This window comes from Spinacia oleracea, chromosome 6, assembly GCF_020520425.1.
Source record: "Spinacia oleracea cultivar Varoflay chromosome 6, BTI_SOV_V1, whole genome shotgun sequence".
Lineage (NCBI taxonomy): Eukaryota > Viridiplantae > Streptophyta > Magnoliopsida > Caryophyllales > Amaranthaceae > Spinacia > Spinacia oleracea.
This window is the reverse complement of record NC_079492.1, coordinates 130820941-130846787: the sequence shown is the minus strand read 5'-3', so window position 1 is coordinate 130846787 and position 25847 is coordinate 130820941. Positions and strand designations below refer to the sequence as shown.

The 25847-nt window shown below is 36.2% G+C and overlaps 1 protein-coding gene across 1 annotated transcript; it reads left to right on the top strand.

The window, feature by feature from the left end:
• Positions 1–2373: 2373 nt before the first annotated feature.
• LOC110788793 (ankyrin repeat-containing protein BDA1-like) lies at positions 2374–4548 on the top strand. The gene is made up of 2 exons (XM_056833763.1): positions 2374–3004; positions 4038–4548. Exons 1-2 carry the CDS (start codon positions 2426–2428, stop codon positions 4164–4166), a joined length of 708 nt encoding a protein of 235 aa, XP_056689741.1. The 5' UTR covers positions 2374–2425; the 3' UTR covers positions 4167–4548.
• The last annotated feature ends 21299 nt before the right edge of the window (positions 4549–25847 follow it).

The following is a 25847-nucleotide window of genomic DNA, read 5'->3' as shown; positions in this document are numbered from 1 at the left end:
TCATACATTAAGTGAATCGAGTTATCGTTTTAATTGATCATAAATGAATCAAATTCATGCACCAATTTGATTTCTAAAAGCCTTAATTACTCCTGAAATTGCAAAATTAGAGCTTCGGAACCAAAATTTACCCCTCAAATTGCATAAACCAATTCAATTCAACAACACCTAAAATTCAACGCGCAAAACATAAAAAGTGCCTAAAAATCAAGTCAAATTAGCGGACTAACTAGATACCACACCATCAAACTCCATGAACTTAGATAATTATTTAAATTCCAGAAAATTTACAACAAAAGTGAAATAACTATGATGCAAAAACTGAACGAAAATGATTGAGCATTTATAAATGAAATTTACCTCAATTTTCCCGAATAAATTGAACACTGAAATGTTTCGAGTTCTAGAAGAACAATTACAGAAGTGAACAAATAAAATTAGGGTTCCGAGATTCGAAGGTTGGCGGTGAATTTGGGGATGAGAATGAGAAATTTGGCAAAGTTTCGTAGCCACGTCGCTTTTGCACTCAGAGAATCAGGGTGCACCAAAATTTTGAAGGTTTTTGAGTGATTGATGAAGCAGTAATTGCGGTTGAATGTTGAAGAACAGGGGAGAGAGAGAAGAATTTTGATAGTCGCGTTTTTTTTTAACCGTAAAGAAGGAAGTGGTTGGGTGAGGCGCAAAAGAAAAATAAGGACAAAAGAGTAAAAAGCAGCTAACGGCGACTTAACGTCCGTTAAGTGTAAGGGTAGTTTAGGTATTATAGTAAAGGTGAGGGGCATTTGGTGAATTTCTGAAAGTTGAGGGGCATTTGGTGAATTTCGTGAAAATTAAGGGGTATTTCATGAAAAATCCGTTAATTAAACTTCCCATGGGAGGAATTTTTCAACCTTGTGAAATTTCGATAAGAAGAATTTTTAAACCTTGTGAAAGTCGTCGAAAGGCCTAGTACGTATGAGTAGCATCACGTAAGTTACCATCAATAATGCAATTAGGCAATTAGCTGTACAAGTAGCCAAGTAGAAGTGTAAATAGTTAACAAATACTTGCTGCTGTCGTAACTATCGCGGCAAATTAATCCATTTCGGTTAGTTTATTTTAAATAACAAGACCGACACAACCGCTACGTCAAAATAAGTTAAATTAAACAAACCAGAAGAAATTAAACGAATGTATCATACTAAAGTCGTACTGCACTCATGTGTATATGTAGGGTAGTTGCTGCGGATCGAGAAACCTTACAACATTAAAACAACTTGTAACTATAGATCTAGTCAGGGACGAACCTACATAGCTTTAGAGCTAGGGGTTTAAAAGGACCCCATTATTTTTGAAAAAAAACTGAAAAATTGATATTAAGGGTAATTAATTACACTTGAAATAATTAAGTTATGTATAATTAACTTACATTAGTGACAATAAAATGTTCTTGAAGCATAGTGGTTGCTTGAATACTATATTACCCAAGTGACCAGGGTTGGAATCCTTTTAAGCGAAGCTAGGAAACACTAACCATATTTGAAAACTAATGCTTGTCTGATATCCACTCGATCACAACCGATCTAGCTTGCAGGGATACTAATTAGTAATGAGGCATTGTTTGCAAGTTAGAAACAAAACAATATGCAAGAAACTTGTACACGTACGGGCCATAATTTCAATCTCTTACTTAAAAAGTTAAAATTTTATCAGAAAATATGCTAAACAACAACAACAACGACAAATCAGATACAATTTGCACCTTTTAATTTTCTTAGTTGTACGGTTAAACCATGTTGACTTTTAATACTCATATACTTCACTTGACCCGCATTTGTTCTTTACGAATTAAGTATATAAAAAAAAAATGGAATTACATATTTATATTGATTTGGTTAAATTCGTCTCAATATGTAGTTTCTAATAATTAATTAACATGTACAATTGAAATAGAGCAACTACAATAATACAGATTATGTTGGATATTGCTATTATATATATTCATTACTATGCCAATATTAAACTTTCCTCAAGTGATTTTTTCAACTTAATGAAATTTCGAGAGCATTTCACCAATTCAAATATATTAGCGAATCAATCATGTAAGTTGTACAAGTAGTCAAGTAGACGTGTAAAAGGTTCAGAAAATATTAACGTTGTTGTCTTGAACTTGCTTTAAAATATTGTTTATTTTAAGAAGTAAATAAGTAAGGCACATCAGTTACGTCAAAATAAGTTGATGCCAATGAAAATAAGAATTAAACAAACTCGAAGAAATTGATGTACCCACTAATTAAAGTCGTACATGTATGATGTATATCTATATATAGAGTTGGCGCGCATTAAGAAACCTTACAACTTTAAATCAATTAACCTAAATTTAACTATAACGAACTTAAGAAACACTTTATCATATTTTGAATTTTTGATAGAGAGAGAAGAAAAAATGGAGAGAAAGCTGTATGATGCAGCAAGAGATGGGAGTGTAAGTACCTTGGTAGAGTTACTTAGAGAAGACCCAATAATTCTTGATAGGGTTTCCACTTTAGGAATATATGCTGAAACTCCCCTCCATATAGCTACTATTTTAGGTAACTTTGAGTTTGCTAAGGAACTCCTAAAAAGAAAGCCAAGCCTTGCCTTCGAAGTTGATTTACAAAAATCCAGCCCACTTCACATAGCTTCTGCAGCCAACAACGTTGAATTAGTTAAACATCTCCTGAAAGTTGCTAACTCTGGAAGCATTTGCCGAGGCCGTGACACACATGGACGATGCCCAGTTCATGTTGCGGCTATTAGGGGTTGCATTGGCGTACTGAAAGAGTTGCTGCGAGTTGATCCTGGTGCAGCTCTCGTGCTGACAGACCAAAATGAAACTATTTTTCATTTGTGTGTCAAATTTAATCAATTTGAAGCACTCAAATTTTTAATGATCGAAATATTGTGTGATGCTGCCTTCCTTAATTGTGGGGATTCTGATGGCAATACGATCTTACATCTTTCAGTTCTTGACCAACAATCTGAGGTATATATGGTTGTCGCCATCCTGCTAGCTAGTTTCAAAATATTAACTTCTTACACCATATAATTTCTATCTTTATTACGTACTCCATCCGTCCCGAAATACTCAAAACGCTTTCCTTATAAGGTCGTTTCGGATTCCTTGCAACGTTTCTAAAAATGGAAACTTTATTAATATTATATCAATTTCTCACTTACCTAATAACACACATACATCCTTACTCCCTAAAAAAAACATTAAAAAATTCCACTACCTCACCCCCACCCCCTACCCCTTTAAAAGTTTGACACACATCCCCTTACCTATATTAAAAAAAATACTTCACTACCAACTACTCCCTCCATTTCTTTTTGATGTATCCATTTGGAATCTGGTGGGGTTTTTAATAAAATTGGAATATTGGTTTGTATGGGTATAAGTATAATGATTGGGTGTAAGAGAAATGATTGGGTGTAAGAGATTATAATAAATAAAGGAGTGAGAAAATAATAAAGAAATAAGGTAAGAGAGAGGAGTGATAATGATGAGTGATAAAGGAGGTGAGAGAGTGGGTATATGGGGAAGGGAAAATAATTAAATATTATGGGTGGGGAAAATTAGGTGGGAATATGGGTAGAATCTTTAGGTATTTTGGTAATTAGATAGAAATGTAAGGGTATTTTAGGATAAAATGTATGTCAAAAAATAGAATAGATTCTAAATGGATACAACAATATGAAACGCTTAAAATGAAAACGGATACAACAAAAAGAAACGGAGGGAGTATCATCTAGTTAAATAATAAGTTAATTACAATGTATTAAGCTATTTGCCAATCAAACTGTTTCGAGTATTTTGGGTACGGAAGGAGTACTACGTACATATGCTTGTTTCTGAGTTGCGGCCTACATGGCAAGGCATCTATGTAGTATAGTACCACTAATGCGTGATAATTCATAGACTATATATATGGACAACATTACATGCATAGTTATTACTCTGGTCTGCTCGTACTTTACAATAGAAAAATGATAAGATATGATGGTAATTCTAACAGGTGGTCCGCTTTCTATTCGAAAACAAGACGATAGACGTGAAGGCAAAGAATGCAAAAGGCGAAACTGCAATGGAGATCGCTGTGGGTTGTAATAATTCCTCCTCTTACTACTTACTACAAGCTGATTGAAAGGAAGCCTTCAAATTTGTTGAAGTTCATGGAAGGCAAACAAGAAGCTGTGATGGTAGCAGCATCTCTCCTTCACAGCTGGTGTAACTCCTCCTGGAGGCATTCACGACGATACCTATGACAAGGTTAATGGAACGCTTCAAGAAGTAAATACATGGCATAAAGCAGGCACTTCCGTAATGGCCTACAGTAGACGTGGCCTTTACACAGCGTTCATTGTCGAAAACTCAATCGTATTTTTGTTGGTACTTACTGGGTTACCTCAAAAGAACAAGGTCTTCAAAGGGATATTTATGGTGTCGATTTGTAGCGATTGCAGCGAGTTACTTCTCCTCCATAAACAGGAGCGACCATGTTATGTGTCATGATTTAAATTGAAAACTAAAATATTTAACTTATACTATAACCTATTATACATGTTACAAAAAGGTAGGAAAATCTTAATTAATATTCTGATTTGCAAATTGAATAATATAGTTTTTTATGATTTGTATAGGAAATATTTTGATGACACCTGTCCTACATGGCACCCATATTTACACTTTAGAATCAGACACATACTACAACATAAACAAGCTAATGCAACCCCTGAAAACCGTTGCAATATGAACAAAAACAAAATAACACCTATAATTTCTTGCCATATTTTATTTTTTGTTTTCTTTCGTTAATCCCTCACTCAAAATATTTTATTGTTTCTCTCTTTTGTGATCCCCAATTAAATAAATACCACAATATCTCACACACTATATGACTATATCTATTAAGGTCCACTGTAGTTTCTTTATCCACTTGTACCATTTTATAATAATTTTGCACAAGCTTTATATATCAAAGTATGTGCCCATGCAAGTGACGTATTTGAAAAAATGGAGAGAATACAAAATTTTAAGTTTGCACTATTTCGGTACAAAAACAATCTTATTAACGACGGACTATGTATATATGACGGGATTAAATCCCGTCTTTTATGTGAAAAATTCTACGACATCATATTTTGACCCGTCATAACCTAGCCAAAAAATCTAATAAACTAATTGACCGACATGATATTTGCGACGGAATAGGCAATTATGAAGGCTCCCTTTCACGATGGATATGCGTGCGACCGATAATTCTGTCGTAATTGTTCTTTTACGACGGAAAATCCTGTCATTAGTAATACTTTTTCTTATAGTGTTTATTTATTTTTACTTAGTTAATTTTAAGGTTTCTTTTTTCCTCTTCTAGCATCATATCCAACCCTTCAATGCACCATCATATAAGAATTGAAGTTTCCTTTAATAGTAACTAGAGTGTGGCCTAGGCGATGCCCTTTTTTTTGACATCGATTGGCAATGCCCCAGTTACTATTTTGAATAATTAAAATTCGAGCTTTTTCTTCAGCTTATTATTTGACCAAAATAAATGTAGTCCATAAAAGTGAAAAAATTCATTAAGTTCATCGACTACATATGTACACTACATCATTTAGCATGCCAAGTAACTTTTCAATTGGATCATTGTACAATTCGTTTAATTTATTTTCCAAAGGAACTATATATACTTCGAATTAAAACACCAAATTAGATATATGCATGTCATTTCTATAGTTGATACTTATGAGACATATGATATCATGTTTAGTCCATGGCCTGGCTTTCTCAATGTTTTAATTGTTATTTTTATTCCGACTAGTTATTGACCGACGCGCTAACGCGCGTAGTTTCCCAGTTGGCAAATATTATTTTGTGAAATATGATTGTGATGACTCGTGAATTTATAATTTGTTAAAATAAATATGTTTACCGCCGCAAGATAAAATACTTATATATATAAAATAAATAATAAATAAATAAATAAAGTACCTTCGCCATTCTGTAGCTTCAATAAATTAGCCAAAATTATCTCAATTATAATTGGTTAATATAATTTTAGGAAAGTTTTTCAATGGCTACAACAAAATGGTAGCCACTACAATTTACTAAATCATAACCGTTCATTATTTTTGGTTGTTATGAGCCCTTGATTTAGTTGACTTAATAATACAAAAAAATAAATTATGACAAAAGAAATAGTAAATTAAAAATCCTTCCATTTTTATTCCACATTCAATTTTAGTTTTTTGCAGTCGAATTTCAATCCAACCGCTCAACGAAAAACTTGATTCTATAATCTCGAATCATTTATTTGAACGAATTTCTCTTCTCCTTGAAATTTCTTGACTGATATTTGTAAATCTAACAATTAATTCTTCTAATTATGGGTAAGATTTGGAGACCTGTAAAATAAAAATATATGAACATATCTGAAGAAAAATAGAAGGAAAGGGATCGGAGTGTAGAACTATCAATCTATTGGACTACCTGTAGAATTTTGTTTAAAGAGATCACACTAGTAGATTACAGATTCTAGGTTGGATGTGATGGCCGGGTATTATACATTCATTTTTTTTATTGTAATTTTTATTTTAATTTAATTCGAAATACTTTATATTAATTAAAAAGTCAGCAAAATAAATGGACAAGATTAATCCACTCTTACCAAGGGCAAAGATTTAATAACTTATGGTGCTTACAGTTTTTATTGTAAAATTATCATTATAATTATAGTTGATAAATATAAAGATTAACATTCTATGTTTTTCTTTTTATAAAAATACGTAATACAAAAAGAGAAACTATCAAACCTAATAATTAATAATACGTGCACATACTTCTTGTTAAAGAGTACGTTGCAGGTGGAAGTCGAGAAACTATAAAAGAATGAAAGAGAAGGAAGGGTATTAGTGTGTAAGGGTAAATCGATCATTATACTATTCTTAAGAGAATTTGTAGTTAACTACGAGAAATTGTACCATTAACGACGGGAAATCCCGTCGCTAAAGGCCAATAACCGTTGATTAATGACGGGATTTCCTGTCACGAACCCGTCATAAAAGGAGGTCGTCATTAATGAAAAATCCCGTCGTTAACCCGTCGTAAAAGACATTTGCGACGGTTGTTCCCGTCCTTGTTTGATTGTTAGCCCCGTCGCAAAAGGCTTTTGCGATGAAATTTTTTACCTGTCGTTATTAGGTAGTCATTAAAAATACAAATTCTTGTAGTATTTTTTCAAAGAAGAATCCAGAGGCAATGCAATAAATGCACCATTTTTAAGGAAAATTTCTTTCTTTTAAAAGGGTTTAGGATTACTGCGTAATATAGATTTTTTTTCCCAAATAAATACTTAACATAGCTAAAATGGAGGCATCATTATATTACAAGTTATCCTTAAAAAAAGATCACTTTTAGCAAATGTCACAAAAATCTTTCAATTAAAAAAAAATGTGAAAGTGGGAAAGTGCTTAAAATTTCCTATCCTAATTTAATCCCTTTAATGGTCACTCTTATCTTTTGTTGGACCCACAAAAAGATACGGAGCCCACATTTGGGAATATAACATGATTGTAAGCATTACAAGATTATAGTTAATCATATCTTGTCTCTTCCATAATCTAAATGATTGTATCCAAAGGTCAATATATGAGATCAATGCCACGTGTAAGGCCACAACATTGGATGTACCATTAGCAAGCATGATCTTTTGGTTTACCCCTTTCACTTTATGAGAAAGAGAGACATTAGTACTTTGGGTGTGTTGCAAAGTAGCGGTGCCGGTGAACATTATAGTTTTGGAAACTCTATGCTTCTTCTAATGCCGGGCGTGCATTTCTTATAGTTTTCTTGCCTTTACCGTGTTTTATCGCGTCGCGTCGGGTCGTATCATATTATGTAATATGTAATGTACGTACTTTCTAAAGATAGTGTTGTTTGTGTCATGACTCAACAAAACTCTATATTATACCGTGTCATACGACTCATACCTACCTCATTCATATGTCATCTGGTGCATTAATTGTAATGTCATCCAAGTTAAACCGAGCAATGGAGTACAACAAATGACATAAGAATGCTCGATAAGATCCACTAACCTCTAATTTTTATTTCATTCGTACAACTTTTTAGGTTTATTTTTCAAATAGGTTTTTAGCGTGAATGAGATACAAGGGCATACAAACTATTAATCGCGTATTCACGTTATGAAGAAGTTCTAAACACAAAACTTCTGATTGAGAGAAAGAGATGAGAGAATTTTTATTTATAGAGAATCAGAATGATTCTTGTTATGTTTACACAAACAAAATACAGCAGCTTATATACTAGTGTGCTTGTTTACAAGGTGATCAAACACAACAAAGAGAGTTAGTTATAACTAACTATTACATCATGTAATTAACAACCTAAGCCATGTCACCAATCTGTGTGGCTGCAGTGCCAAGTCATCAATCTGTGCACTTTGGTCTTCAAGTGATAGCAGCTTAGTCAGCAAGGCAGTAAGTAGTTCAGCTCTTGCACTGTTGTCTTGCTTCTGATCTGTGTTGTTGTCCTGCTTATGATCATGTACTCCAATAGCCCCCCTCAAGCTAGGTTGGGATATCATACCTAGCTTGGAATAATTCATAATGTTGAGGATATGACAACACTTTTGTTAACACATCAGCTAGCTGATTAGAAGTAGGAACAAAAGTAAGATCAATCAATCCTTCTAACACTTTGTCCCTTGTAAAGTGGCAATCTAGTTCAATATGTTTAGTTCTTTCATGATGAACTGGATTCTTTGCAATGTGGATAGTAGATTGATTGTCACATTTAAGCTGAACTGGACTCAGGTTAGAAACACCCATTTCTTGTAACAATCTAACCAACCAAGTAATTTCTGAAGCTGCAGCTGCCATAGCTCTATACTCAGCTTCAGAAGATGATCTGGATATGGTACTTTGCTTTCTGGATTTCCAAGATATTGGACTTGTACCAAGGAGCATAACATAACCAGTGACAGATCTCCTAGTATCTGGACATGCAGCCCAATCAGAATCACAATAGGCTTGCAAGATCAACTGAGAAGAAGATTGTATGTAAATTCCTTGACCAACTGTATGAGCTAGATGATTCATAGCATAAGAGTGAGACACTTTAGGGGATTGCATGAACTGACTTAGAGTTTGAACTGCAAAAGAGAGATCTGGTCTAGTGTGAGTGAGTAAGCTTGCCTACTAAGCACCTATACTGAGTGGGATCAGTATATGGTTCATCCACTGAAGCAATAAGTTTGAGTTTGACAGGAAGGAGTGTTTTGGCTAACTTGGACACATCCATGTTGCAGTCTGCCAAGATTTCCCTAGTGAACTTGGATTGAGTTAGGAAAACACCATTCTGGACTCGAGAGATTTCTATTCCCAAAAAATAGCTCAGTTCACCCAAATCTTTAATGCTGAACTTTTTGTGTAAATGAGACTTGAGAGCAATGATTTCTGGATGATGAGGCCTAGTGACGATAATGTCATCAACATAGACTGCAATCAGAGTGTGTTCATGGTTTTGTGTCTTAATAAAAAGAGAGTAATCATTTATTGATTGAAAAAAACCAAGATGAAGAAGTTCAGAAGTAAGCTTTGCAAACCATTGCCTGCTTGCTTGTTTTAAACCATAAAGGGACCTTTTCAGCCTACAAACTTGATTCTCTGGGTTAGGAATTCCATCAGGAACCCTCATATAGACTTCTTCTGTTAAGTCACCATGCAGAATTGAATTATTAATGTCCAGTTGATGAATGATCCATCCTTTAGTGACTGCCAAGGCAATCAAGCACCTGACAGTTGCCATTTTGATGACTGGTGAGAAAGTTTCTGCATAATCCACCCCATACTTCTAAGTAAACCCCTTAGCCACAAGTCTAGCTTTGAATCTTTCAATGGAACCATCTTTCTTCATTTTTACTCTGTAAACCCACTTACATCCAATAGCCTTTTTCCTTTTGGAAGCACACACATTTCCCAAGTGTGGTTAGCAGTGAGAGCATCAATTTCCTTGTTCATTGATGTCACCCAATCTGCAGACTGAGATGCTTCATTAAAGTTAACAGGTTCAGGAGCTTTAACAGCTTGAGAAGCCAAAGCTTTGTGGAAAGTGGGAAGTTCACTGTAACTGACAATATTGCACCAACTGAGTTCAGAAACAGCATAAACATAATCATCCAACCATGTTGGAGGTTTGTGTATTCTTGTAGATTGTCTAGGTGTAGGTTCAGGATTAAGTTGTGGCTCAGATTCAACATCAGTGTGAGTTTCAGGTTCAGTAACTGTATGTGTTTCAGGTTCAACAAATGTTTGGGAAGGTTCAAGGTCTATGTGTGGTGAATTTGGCTCTGTATGTGGGGAATTTGGTTCTTATTGTATATCAAATACATCAGGAATGTCAAAGTCTGTTTGTAAATCAAAAGGAGTGTGGACTGGAAGGGAAATAGGGCTTGTGTTTGTGTGTTGGGTGGATGAAATATGAAATGGTAGATGTTTTTCATGAAAGTGTACATCCCTGGAAATAATGATTTGTTTGGTTTCCAGATTGAGAATTCTGTAAGCCTTTTGATCAGGTGGGTAACCAACTAAAAAGCAAGGAACAGACCTAGGATCAAACTTTGATCTGTTGGCTTTGATTGTTGAAACATAGCCAAGACAACCAAAAACCCTCAAGTGATCCAACTGAACTTGAGTTTTGTTTAACCTCTCATAAGGTATTTCAAAGTTGATGCTACTTAAAGGCATTATATTGATGAGATGAGTAGCAGTAACTAAGCATTCACCCCAATATTTCACTGGAAGTCTAGCTTGGAAAAACAAAGCTCTAGCTGTTTGCAGTAGGTGCCTATGCTTCCTTTCAACCACTCCATTTTGTTGTGGAGTATCTGTACAACTCTTCTGATGTTTAATCCCAAACTGATGATACAAAGACAGTATTCTGCCTTCACAGAGTTCCTTTGCATTATCTGTTCTAAAACACTTCACCTTTAGTCCATATTGAGTATCAGCAAAATTCAAGAAATTGGATAGAATATCAACAGAATCAGATTTATGTTTCATCAAGAAAGTCCATGTATTCCTTGAATAATCATCTACAATTGTAAGAAAGAATGTACAATTGTCATGAGTCTTTACTCTATAGGGACCCCAAACATCAATGTGTAGTAGATCAAAACACTGAAAAGTCTTAGTATGACTAATAGGAAATGGTTGTCTACATTGTTTAGCCTTAGGACAAATTTGACAAAAACTGTCACAATTTCTTCCAACACATGGCAAAGACTTATTTACTAAATGAAGTTTATCAAAAGGTAAATGGCCTATCCTTAAGTGCCACAACTTGATGTCTTCACTGACTGCAGCCACAACTTCTGAACTTGAGTTGTTCGATTTTCAACTTTTTATTCTCCAAATCATTGTCAACCACAGCATACAAACCTGATTCTATCTTACCAAGAACTACTGAAGCTTTCTGAGAATGTTCCTGAATCATACACTTGTCATGAGTGAATATGATATTACAGGAAAGATCTTTACACAATTTATGAGTGGAGATGAGGTTAAAATAACAGCTAGGCACATGCAGAACATTCTTAAGCATGATGTTCTTTCCAATGATAACATCACCAACATGCTTAACCTCAAATTTCTTACCATCAGCTACTGTTATAGTTCTAATATCATTCTTCAATTCAGAATATGCATGAAACATTTCCAGATTAGAACAAATATGATCAGTAGCCCCACTATCAACTATCCACCTTGTATTTAATGAGGTGATTAGACATGTACCTGCTACATTAGCTGTGTGAACAGATTGTTCTTGCTCATTGATTAGGCTCAAGAATTGCTGGTATTGCTCTTCAGAAATATGAGTAATATTCTCATCACTTGGAACATCTTCAGTACCTTGCATTACTCCTGCAAATCTTTTGCCTCTGTGACCAGGTGGATACCCATGAAACCTCCAGCATTTTTCCATTGAATGACCTCCTACTACTTTCTTAAACAAGTATGTAGTACACAGTGCTTCAACTTAAACGTATACATGCATAAGCCTAGTTAGGTACGTACTACATACAAGTGCTATTTTTATTTTGGTAGGCAAGGAAAACGTCATAGACCCATACTAGAACAAAAGTCTACGCTGGTTAATCCGCATTAAATTAGTGAGCAAAGTCTATCAGAGTGCATGGGGGTGAAAGTAAGGGAATCCCACCTCCCACGTATATTATTCCCTAGTAGGGCTTAATCCCACAATATCAACTATTGTAGTAACTATCTTTTTCTTAATTTTCTTTTATTATTTGACGGAGAAGAACTATCGTTGTTATTTCGTCATTTATTTAAAACATTTCTATCTATTAGGCTAGTAGCCACGTGTGACGGCTATTTATAAGAGATTCTAATATGATAGCCCTAGCAATGATAATGATACTCTGTTTACTTTTTTTGGAGGAAGATATCGATTATAATTAGTAAAGAATAATATACTAACTCTATAGTTGCATGTAATAATATTATTGACACTATTATTACGGCGATGGTGAATTGGTTATTGGTGATAGTCTGTTAGATGACGATGGTATGAGTAGCATCACGTAAGTTACCCGATCACAACCAATCTTGCATGCATATTCTTGGGAAAGTAATGAATCGTTGACTTCGAGGCAAACTTTGCAAGTTTTTTTTTTTTTTTTTTGACAAGGAGTTCATTCAACGAAAAAATAAATACAATTTAGATTAGGAAACTAAGAAAAGCGAATACAACAAGCCGAAAACTAAACTATTACATGGGCCATAACTAAAAACATACAAACAAAGGCAGCCAATGAGTACGGGGACGGAAATGCCTTGCATTGAGGCAGTAGATCGGAGCCTGGAAAACCGAGTGAGACACAAACCAGCCGTAGTCAGACCTTAAACCCACAACACATTCATTACGGGGAAGCATGAGAATGACGATGGTGGAACTATGACACCGGAATAGGGACCTTGACATTGCAGAAACCTTGAAGCAACTTGACGATGGAAGCCGATGAGAAGTGAAGAAAACCTCTGACGAAGAATACACCCTGATTGAACAACCCACACATGACACCCGACCACTCCTAGGGAACGAGATACATACCAACCTAGGAGTCTTGGAATGATCCTGGCAGAGCCACTTTCCTTGGTGACTCTACCATGAGAAACCTTGCAATTGAATGCAGGTTCTCTTCTCACACCTCCAACCATGAAGATAGCAAGAAACTGGAGGACTTTGCTGACCCCAAGCATTAAAGATGGGGAGCCTCCTTCAAGATATGATTTAACAGCGATGACATATAAAATCATCACCAACAAACTAACTAAAGAAACCACAGGGACAGCAACTCCGTACGCAGACAAAATTCTCCTCCTCACACCAAACCCTTTAAGCATAACACCCTAGAAACAACGACCTTAGGGTTATAACTACACTGGTTTCCCTCCCCCACATAGGAGAGGGCCAGCACCCTGACCAAGCAAACGAAGCAGGGCATAGCTTCAACCTGCAGACCCCATAAAACTAGCACAATTCCTTGAGACGCCCAAACCCACACAACACAAATCCCCCAAATTAACATACACATCCAGAACGCACCAAGCTAGCAGAACAGACAATTAATACGAAGAAAGAAAATCCTACTTAAGAAACCCCAAATCATCGACCAACCTATAGACCCAACAAACCCCTCAAAAGAGAGATCAACAACCAAAAGAGAAACTAAACACAGAGGAAACATACCAATCGGACTTGGAAGGCAAACTGAACGGCGGCAGATAAGCGGCGGAACCACCCTAGAGGCCAAAAAAACCACCGAGCACGGTGGTGGGTGATACCACAAAAGCCAACAAACCAACCACACCTCCTCAATCGATTAGAAACTCCTAAATTTGGCGATCGAAGAACATCGCAAGAACTACGACAAACCCTAAAAAAACACTTAAAGTAACTAAAAACTACAATTAAACAACCAGATCCACTCCCCTCACCGTCGATGGCGATCTGATGATCCAAAATCACCGATCGCCGGCGAGCTAGAGGGAAGAATTGACGGTGAAGCAAACGGTAGTAGGAGAGAGAATAGAGGAAAAAAAGTTTAGAGAGAGAAAGCTGTGCGGTCTTTTTTTAACCTAATTTTTCAAAAGTATTTATTTTGGTATGTTATATCTAGAGCATTTAAAATTTTGCAAGTTAGAAATAAGAAAATATGCAAGAAACTTGTTTGGACCATTATTTAAATCTCCCACATTCAACATAGCGTATTAGCGTTATTAATACTTATATCCAGGGGCGGATCCAGGAATTTATGAATTGGATCTAAAATTTTATATTTATATTTCTCATATTTGCTCTTTTTAAGGGGTTAAAGTTGAGAGGTAAGTAGACGAAACATTAAAAACGTTATAATAAAATACGTGGAAGATTTATGATCTTTAATTTTGGTTTTTCATAACAATAAAACTCGAACACTTAGTTCAAATTACAACAATAATGTAACGCAAATGCAATTTAAAATGAAAAAAACGAGTTTATCATAATTTGAAAGAGATTTACTTTATTACAATAATTGTCACTGAACAAAATAACACACAAAAACACTAATAAGAAAAATGAACATCATTCTTAACGCTTATGGGGCATTATGCTATTATATGTGAAGGAATTAATTAAGCCTCTAAATTTAAGAAACATGCAACTATAACTCTTTAAAAGTGAAGTATAAAAATACATTATTAGAAGTATATGTTATGGAAATTGCAAAACCTTTTTGAAGAAAAAATAAGAATTTTTTTTGTTTTTTTTTTTTTGTAAAAGCAAAATCATGAATCATTATAGGAAAAAAGAAAATTTTAAAAGGGATGACAGAAAAACGACTTGTAAAAGGAAAAGGAGAAAAAGAAGGGGGATAAAAAAATTATATTTAGCCTCCTATTAAGAGGATTTGAACTTAGGTTTCACGGGTAGCATAGTAATTAAGCAACCATTATGCTACAAGTATATTTCATAGTTGTTAATTTAAGTTAATCATACATAACTTAAATATGTCAAATGCAATTAATTACCCAATATCAATTTTACAGTTTTTTTTCAAAAATAATGGGGGTCCCTTTGGACCCCTCGGGACCTATATAGGTCCGGCCCTGCTTATATCAGTCAACAAATTAACAATCCCTAACGAATATGAAGAGAGTAAAGGACATAGTCGTGTTGAATCTTGTAACTATTCATCATTATACCAGTATTAAAATATTCAAAAAGCAATGTGTCATCGTAAAATTAACCTTGACTCCAAAGTTCATTTCTGTAAATTAAGAAAGTCATCGATGGTAAGGCTAGTATGAGTAGCATTAATTAAACTTCCCATGGGAGGAAATTTTCAACCTTGTGAAATTTCGATAAGAGGAACTTTAAACCTTGTGAAAGTCGTCGTAAGGCCTAGTACGTATGAGTAGCATCACGTAAGTTACCATCAATAATGTAATTAGGCAACTAGCTCTACAAGTAGGCCTATGCACTTTAAAAACAACAATCGAGAGTACGAGGCAACAACTAAACAACATCAAGTATTTCTTAAATATGTCCATAGGCCTATTTTTTTTTTTTTTTGTTAAAAAGAGTTCAACAATTAATTAAAGCTAGAGTTAAGAGTTATTACAACTTGGTTACTATGCAAATTTGAACCCATGGTTGGTTCTACAGAATTACAGCTATGAAAGGCAATATCATTGTCTTTAGAGACAGCTAAATCACGCAATGGTGGGGGATTAATGTTCACAATATGGCAGCAATGGCCAAAGGTTTTCCTTGCTTTATTCGCTATGTAGTCCGCCTCCAGTACTTGACTTCTTCTCACATTCCTCAAGCAGCCTGCTCCTAGCATTTGGAGTGACTCCCTGCATTCGATGTAGTGGTTAGTCATCCAATCTTTGGGGGTCTTTGCGATGTTAATCCCTAAGACCGCTCTTTGACAGTCAGAAATAATGGTGACATCCTTCCATTGATTGATCTTTGTCCACTCAATTGTTTTTTTAATGGCAATGTTTTCTGCTACCAAAGCATCTGTTGCTCTAATCTTCCCAATATTAGCAGCCACCCATGAATCTGTTTTATCACGACATACAGCAGCATAACCTGCATACAAGGTGGATTGGCAGTAGGAAGCATCAACTTGGACTATAAAGTCTGAAATAGTACTATTCTCCAATGGGGCATCTTGTTTTTGAGTACTTAGGTCAACAGACAAGGAGGAGCAGTGTTCTATAGCCAGCCAAGAAGTTTGAGAAATCCAAGGCTTTATGGGTTTATTTTCCTTTTGAAAGAGCCATAGATTTTGCCTGTTCCAGATCTTCCATAAACAGAAAGCAAACATACTATGATGGGAACAACGGGGGAAGGGTAGGTTGTAGGTTCAGCAGAACCAATGTTATCCATGAACCAGCTTTTAAAATCATTTTGAAAACTTTTCGCCTGAAATTGTGATTCCCCCCAAAACTCTCTAGCTCTAGGACAATCCCAAAATATGTGATACAAGTCCTCTTGCTTATCTGGGCAGAAGTGTCAATGAGGATTGTGGACTATATTTCTTCTTGCTAGCATGTTGGCAGTGGGAAGTCTATCCCAGAGAATGGACCAAAGAAAGATTTTCATTTTTGTGGGGCAAGTGACATCCCAAATTACCTTCCAGTGTGGGGACTGTAAGCAACCAGGGTGGGAATTCTTCCAGATTGAATTATAGGCTAGTTTGGTATTGAAGAAGGCTCCCTCCCCAAAGGTACAAAAGGGTATATCACCACCGGAACCGGGAATATGAAGGGCATTGATCCAGTGCACCGGATCAGCAGGAAGAGTAACAGAAAGGCAAGAGAGATCCCAAGTGCCATTAGCAATTATGTGAGCCACAGTGAGGTTATGATCCCGGTTAGTTAAGGGGCCAGAAATAATAGATCTCAAGGTACCTTTCCTAGTCCAATTATCAAACCACAAACTTAGTTCATCTCCTATACACCACCCAGTGAATTTAGTAAAGAGGTCCCAACCCTTCCCGACATTTTGCCAAACATGAGATCCAGACTTAAAAGGAGCGGGGTAGTTCCTGTTACTAATATACTTTTCTGAGATAAGTTGGGTAGCTAAATTAGAGGAGTTATTAAGCTTCCAGCAAAGTTTGGTCATGAGAGCTTGATTAACGATCGAGGCTGACCTAACATTCAAACCCCCAAACTCAGTAGGACCACACACTTTGTCCCAAGACAACAAATGGGTTTTCCTTTTCTCCGGAGAGGAGTCCCAAAGGAATCTAGCACACACTTGATCAATTTCGTTTAGGGAGGCTTTTGGGAGGGAAAGAGTTTGCATGGAGTAATTAGCTATGGAGGTCAAAGAAGACCGGATCAGGACCAACCTCCCTGCTTTTGAAAGACACTTACTTTTCCAATTAGCAAGCTTGGATTTCATTTTCCTCACAATGTGGTCCACTTGGCTCCTACAAGGTCTTTTGTCAGTCAAGGAAAAGCCTAAGTAAACTCCCAAGTCAGGGCTAGCCTCAATATAGAGGTGCGAGCAAAATAAGTCTCTTTGGTCAGGAGGAGTATTCTTGGAGAAATAAATTTTACTTTTATTGTTATTCATCTTTTGACCCGAACAATCCCAAAAATTATCTAGCACACCAGACATTCCCTCAAGAGTACAAGCCGAGGTGTCCCAAAAGAGAATAAGGTCGTCAGCAAACATTAAATGGGAGATTGGGGTGCCATTTCTTTTTAGGTTAAGAGGTTTCCAGGAGCTTTGACTTTGGGCCTGATTAATTAAGAAGGACAAGTACTCCATACATATGATAATATAAGAGGAGATTGGATCTCCTTGTCTAATACCTCTCGATGTTTGGAACGGAGGAGAGTGTTTCCCATTAATAATAACCTTAGTGGACGAAGTGGAGATGCAACTCATAATCATGTCACAAGAGTCTTTATCAAAGCCATTCCTAGCTAAGCAAAATCTAATAAACCCCCATTCAAGTCTATCATAGGCTTTCTCTAGGTCGATTTTCAATGCAAACCATCCCACCTTTCCCTTCTTATGTTTCATGGAGTGAAGGATCTCAGAAGCGGCAATATAGTTTGTGTCACACCCCCTCCCCGGAAGGAAGCTATTTTGATTAGGAGAAATGATTGACTCAAGAAGAGGTCGCATTCTATTGACAATGATTTTAGAGATGATCTTATAGCTTGTGTTGCAGAGACTAATGGGTATGTATTGTTTAATGGTCTCAGGATGGTCGATTTTAGGAATGAGATAAATGACAGTAGAGTTGACCTCGGAAGGAAAGGACTTACTGTCAAAACATTGACGAGAGAAGCTAAGAAGATCCTGCCACATTGTGCCCCAGTGGTTGTGGTAGAAGTGGGCATGAATGCCATCACCACCTGGGGATTTGAATGCCCCAATTCCTAAAACTGCTTTGTGAACTTCGACTAAAGAAGGGGTTTGGGCAACATCGATGCTATTAGAGTAAGAGAGATCAGTGAAGTTATCACTTGATATTTCAGAGGTAAAGAGGGAAGAGAAATAGCTAACAATGTGGTTGGTAATCTCATAGTCAGGAATTTCTAGCCCCACCTCGGATATTAAGTTTGTGATCTTATTCCTCTTTCTCCTAAGCACAACTGATTTATGGAAAAAAGTCGTGTTTTTGTCCCCCCTTGGAGCCAGTCACATCTAGCCCTGGCCATCCAGTAAGCCTCCTCCTGGTCATACAAAGTATTAAGCTTAGAGGGCAACTGGTGGTCTAGGTCAATGAGGTACCTATTGTTTGGTTTACTCTCTAAGGCCTTTTGGATGCCTGCCAACCTAGCACTAAGGTTTTTTATCTGGAAGAAAACGTTGCCCACATTATTCTTAGCCCATTCAGAAATCACAGGGGTAATGGAATCCAGCTTAACATGGAGAGGGTTGGGGGACTGGTCCCATTCAGACTCAACTAAATTTTTAAAATCCGGATGAAAATACCACATTGGTTCCGGTTTAAAAGGTTTGGGAGAGGGATTAGTGACCGAAGGTTTCACAGAATACATCTTAATTGGATTATGATCAGACGAATCTCTAGTCAAAGTAAACACACAAGAATCAGGGAACCTGCTCAACCAATGAAAGTTAACCCAGGCTCTATCAAGACATTGGAAAATAGGTTTTTTCTTTCTTTTATTCGTCCAAGTGAATATATTGCCAATAAAACCGAGATCATGCAAGTCACATGTATCCATACAAGCTAAGAATTTGTTAACTCTATTTTGCTTTACAGGTCTTCCTCCCGGTTTTTCTGACTGAGAGGTAACCTCGTTAAAGTCACCTATTACAACCCAAGGCACACTAATATGGTCAGACATTCTTTCCAAATCACCCCACATATCAATTCTATTTTTAAATTTCGTACTAGCATAGATGGCAGATAAACAAAATTCAAAGGGGGGGAAAGAAGATACCTTCACACTACCGTGGATGGCATGGAGATCCTTTTCGATTTCTGTGAAGTCCACAAAAAGAGGATTCCATAACACCAACACACCACCAGTCAGACCATACGGTTCAGCAAGGTTGAACTTCTCAAAGGGTAGGGTTTTCACAATTTTCTCGGTGTGAGCACGAGAGGTTTTTATTTCAGTAAGAATCAGGATATCAGGAGTGTGTTCTTGGACCAGGTGCATCACATTAGCGTGGAAACCTCTACGAACAATTCCTCTACAATTCCAGGCGATTATTATCATCGGATCGGGGGTGAGTGGTGCTTTCGCAAATTCCTGATGGATTTTCTTGGTGTTGGAGTCCACCTTGTCCACAAACTCCCAATTTAGGAAACTGAAGAGCTTCTCTTTGCGACTGACAAGTTCCACTTCTGTCATCATCGATTCCTCCACCTCGTGTGATTGGTGGATTATTATCTCCACTTGCGGGAAATTGTCGACTGATGTGGCCACCATCAGACCGTTGGAGGCTCTCGCAAATTGTGCTGTCAGTGGTTTGTGTTAGGTTATGATACATATGACAATTCATAAATCATGCGGAAAAACCATTTAGCCAGGAATACATATTATTTACACATAATCATATAGCATAGTTTAGATGCATACTCTTTGTTGCGTGCCTTCCCTAGCTGCGCCCGAACCGAACAAGAACAAGTCTTTAGGACTCCAAGTGTCGTCCCTCCGTAGATAGTCCACAGCACGTCCGGATCCGCCTTAAGATTGACCAACTAGAATCGCCCTTAAGGTACTAAAGATTTTCGGCACTTTTTAGTCAAGGAATGTGTCAGAATTTTCTCTCAAAAACTCACTTTGAATACTTGAATAATCTATAAAATATGTGACCCTAGGCACCTATTTATAGAGTTATGGAAAGGGTTTTGGAATCCTATTAGGATACTAATTTATTTAATTATAACCCTACTAGGATTCTAATTAAATAATCATTATCTAATAGTTTTAGGATTTAATCACACTTCGAATCCCGATTGCTTCAGGATTCCCGCACAAGCATTGCACGAGCACTGTACACCCGCGCAAGCCTTGCGGCCCACGCTAGGCGCACAACGCTCGGCCCACTGTTGTGCTCTCGCGCGCGCGCCCAAGGCTTTGGCTGGGCCTGGCCTTGCGCTAGGCCTGGTCGAGGCTTGGCGTGCGATGGTGCGCGTTGGCTCGCTGGGCGACGGCCTGGCTTCGTGCTGGGCCTTCGTCTAGCGGGCCTCGTCCGATGCTAATTCGTACGATACGCTTCCGATTAAATTCCCGATTCCGGAATTCATTTCCGATACGAACAATATTTAATATTTCCGATTCCGGAATCAATTTCCGTTTCGAACAAATATTTAATATTTCCGTTTCCGGAATTATTTTCCGATTCCGATAATATTTCCGATTCTGACAATATTTCCGTTTCCGGCAATATTTCCGATTCTGGCAATATTTCCATTTCCGATAATATTTTCCGATACGTACCATGTTTCCGTTTCCGGCAACATCTACGACTTGGATAATATTTATATTTCCGATACGATCCACATTTCCGTTTCCGGTAATATCATCGTTTCCGGAGTATTCATTTCTTGCCTGTGACGATCTCAGCTCCCACTGAAACCAAGATCCGTCGATTCCGAATATCCATAGATGGAGTATTTAATGCCATTAAATACTTGATCCGTTTACGTACTATTTGTGTGACCCTACGGGTTCAGTCAAGAGTAAGTTGTGGATTAATATCATTAATTCCACTTGAACTGAAGCGGCCTCTAGCTAGGCATTCAGCTCACTTGATCTCACTGAATTATTAACTTGTTAATTAATACTGAACCGCATTTATTAGACTTAACATAGAATGCATACTTGGACCAAGGGCATTATTTCCTTCAGTCTCCCACTTGTCCTTAGGGACAAGTGTGCATTTCCTAATTCCTTTGTCGCTCGATGCTTGCTCTTGAACATAAGGTAAGAGTTGTCATCCTTATTATGTCCAGAGGTGTTTCTCGGTTTCAAAGTTCAACTGATCAAATAAACAGATAATCATAGCCTATGATTCATCCGAGCACGGCCATGCATTTCACAGTTTCTAGCTCTCCGAGTGGCCTTGTACAACTTTTAAGCATCTCATCCCGATTTATGGGAGGACAATCCCAATCTTGTGATCTTGAGATTAGACTTCGTTTGATAGGTGATTACCTGAGCGTTGCCTTTATAGCCTCATTTTACGGTGCGACGGTTGGTCAACGTCAAAGTAACCAGTTCTCAAACAAGTAATCTCAAATCACTCAGGTATTGAGGATTTAGTGTCTAATAATTTTAATGAAATTTACTTATGACAGATTTTCATCTCTTACAGTAAAGTTTCATAGGTCTTGTCCGATACTAGTCTTCCCAAAGTAAGTATCTATGCAAATGATTATGACATTGACATGTCCACATAGTTCAAGAAACAGAACTACTAGTCATCTTGCATTCTAATCGTCTAACGTTTTCTATGCGTCCAATTTTATAGAAAACTTCGACTAGGGACCATTTTCAACCTTTGACATTCAAGTTCACTTGATAGACATTTCTTAGTCACAGGACTGGTCCTGACAGTCTATCTTGAATATATCGTCAAATTGAAGGGACTCATCATTTAATACTAAACCAAGATTAAATGGAATATGAAAATACATTTCATATATGATAAATGTTCAACCCCAACGTTTTACAACCATGGGCCTCAAAACCCATCTTTAAAACAGTTCTTGGAATTCAAAGCTATGCTTGATTTCCAGTGCTACAATGTGAGTGTTGCTTCTCATTTGTTGCATAGGTTTAGTTATCATGCTTTGCCAATCTTAATATCCTTTTCATCGAATGTTCTTCGAGATATGATGATAAGATCTTTTGAGTTTGTTTAGTATGTGATCTAGTCTTTCTTACTTCGATAGTGGTTCTACGCATTTTGCAATGAAGAACCATCAAGTCAGCAGACATGTGATCCAGCCATGTTCAGTGAAGAACCTTTTTAATGTAAACAACTCAGTTTTATTGCTTCTTAGGCAATAAGTACTTCTACTTCAACTGTATAGGTTGCCAGTGATGCTTTGGTTTGGATTTACTTATCCAAGCAGTTCACGGATATGTGGAAGACTTTCCAGCTGTATCTTAGAACATAGAAATTAATATTTAATTTCCCACGCAACAACTCATGGTCTCCAATCCATGTTGCCATTTCAAAACACGATGCTCTATAGCTCGTCCTTATCAATGGTTAACTCCAAGGGAATCTTGCTTGATCCTTTGCCAGTGTTTATGCGTGTAGCATCAATATTTAGCATATCTTTATTTCCTTGAATCAAGAACTATTCCTATGTACCTTTTCAAGTACCATAAGTATTCTTGATCTCAATCTAGTTGATCTTCACTTAGATCAATAGAGATTGGTATATGTTCGTCATGCCTAAAGTCATACGATACGTTTTTGGCGATCCTCATATTATATCATACATGATAAATTCTTTTGCAGAATAATTCCCAATTGAATTCTATTCATGTAACTTTAACTCATTCAATTTCAGTAGATACTGAATCCAGCTAAATTCTTTGACATATAATATAGGTTAAGAATCTTACTTAGATCCTTTGATGTTTAACTTTAGTAAATGCTTATACATAGTTCAAACATTCTTTACTTAGATTTATTCATATGGGTCAAATGTCTCCAATGGAGACTTTCGTGTTTGATTTAGTAAATGCCATTACTTAATCCAAAACATTAATACAAGATCTTTGTAAATAGATCTTAATACCCATTATGTACTAAGTTTCGCCTTGGTCCGTCATTGATGAATAATTTCAAATCTAAGTCATTAGCATTTGAATGTTATTTTACAATAGAGAGATATGTGTGTGATACACATAGGACTAATTAAGTTTTATGTACTCCCACTAAACTTCTTATATATCTATAAGAATCATGTACATTTTATGAAACTAAAATACTTATTAGCCTCACTAAAATACAATTTCAATTCCCAATTGCTTGCTTAAATCTGTACTTAGATTCTATAAGCTAGCTTTCTTTTTCGAGCATTTATTTGGATCCACAAATCCTATGACATACCATGTACATAGTTTATTCCAACATTTGATTGAGGAATACGTTTTGTCATCCAATTGCCATATTTACCAATATGCAATCATTGCTTGAATTATAGACTTGAGCATTACGATTATGCATGAGGTTTCAACATAATCCACGCCGTGAATTTGCTTGTAACCTTTAGCAACTAATCTAGCTTTGTGTGTGAACACAATTTCATGTTTGATGGTTTTTATCCTTAAAATAAACTTGCAACCAATAGGTGTGAAACTATTCTTGCAAATCAACAAAATTTCAATTTTGTCATCAAAACATTGAGTTTGTTTTATGGCTTCTAACCATTTAAAACATTTGAGTCTATATATGGCCTCTAACCATTTTAGGGAATCTGGGTTTCGTCATAGCTTTCTTACAAGTCACAAACTCATTAATCTACATGATAATAGTTTGACTGCAAGTTGTAGGTTTCTTCACTATCTAATAGAAGAATCGCATAGCTTCAGTGACCTGAACTCCATGATTCTTTACTATTTAATAGAAGAATCTCATAGTTTCAGTGACTTGAACTCTATGCCTACTTGGGTATAGAACATCAAACAATAGAATATCAATAGCCACTTGAAAGTCCTTTGAATATTCTGTTCTCCTTGAAGCACTTGTAAAGTCTTCTAAGAGATGTCTATTCTTTTAAGCCACTTCTAAAGTCTTTAAAGAATAAGTTCGGATTTTCTGAAGCACTTCGAAAAGCCTCCGGAATGTCCGTTTATGTTTGTTGTTCGCCTTGAAAACTTTCGAGGTCTATTTTCTCCCACTTGTCATTTTGGAAACGAATCACCAAAAGGACATTATTTCGAGCAAACAAACATTATGTTCTCAAAAATTCGTGGTAGAAACAATACCCTTGTGTCTCATTTGAATAAATCACAATGAAACATATATCTATACTTGGGCCTTAGTTTGTCGAATGACAAACACTAAGCTCCCACTGAGTTTTGCAACTCTCTAGATATATTTTATGAAAAGTTATTCTGAAATTACTTTTCAATAGCTTTGACGAATTTGGTTTAGTTTGGTGGTAGTTGAGCATTTTGTTTTAGAAATTATAGGAAAAGTCTTTATGATCCACCATTGATCGAATCAAGTACTAATCGACTTCGATCATTCCAACTTAGATATACCATATCTTATGGAGCTAGATTGTGAAATTACAACACACAATCATTGATGATCATTCTTGGTATAAGTAATCAACAACATGATCTAACCTAGATCTTTATGATTTCTTGCCAAGTGGATTTTATACTTCTGAATCTTTGAACTAGCCAAACAGATTCAAACTTATATCACATTGAGTAAATAAACCTATATTCACTCAAATCCATGTGAAATAATAAAGTCGTAAAATCTTTCTTTAGCTTTGAACTCTATTGTCTAGGCGTTCTAACAATAGTTCATATCTTTTGTTACTTTCAACAAGTAAGACTAGTTGTCTTAAATTGATCTAGAAATCAATCAACTTTCAAAAGTCCATCAAAATAGAGCTTATGAATGTTAACTTGTTGATATGGTCTAAGCAACAATGCCAAAGATTAGTGGAACTCAAATCAAGGGTTTGATTTGAACCTAGTAAAGTTCTTTAAAGAGTTGTTTGTTTTAATCAAGCATATTGACTCAACCTGTAATTGACCATTTCATTCAAATAAACAAGCAAACATTGTTTTTGTTTTTCTTGAATATGAGTCTTTCTGTGTTTGAAGCAGAAATTTAGGTATGCTGATTATGGAACAAAATAGCCATTAAGTTCCAGCCTTTGAAAGGACTTAAAACAAACTTAGATGACCCTACAATTAATGTAGCAATGCCATGCTTCATTTCCCAATTGTAGGCCATTAGTGTAGCCTAGCTTCCATTGTTTGAGTTATTACCGAAGTAAGAACCTCAAGCGGTATATGATACCAAGGAAGTTTGATTGCCAGGTCACTTTCTTTAAACATTAACTTTTAGGTAGAAACGGAATTGTAAGTTCCTTTCACTTGTTCCTTATTTTCCTATTTCTTGTACCCTTTCTTATAGCCTTAAGAATGAATTCTCTAGTTTTGACTTTTATACTTTGTTTAGACATGTCCAATGTTACTCCAACAAAGTTCTTACCATTTTAATTTATGTTGAATATTTT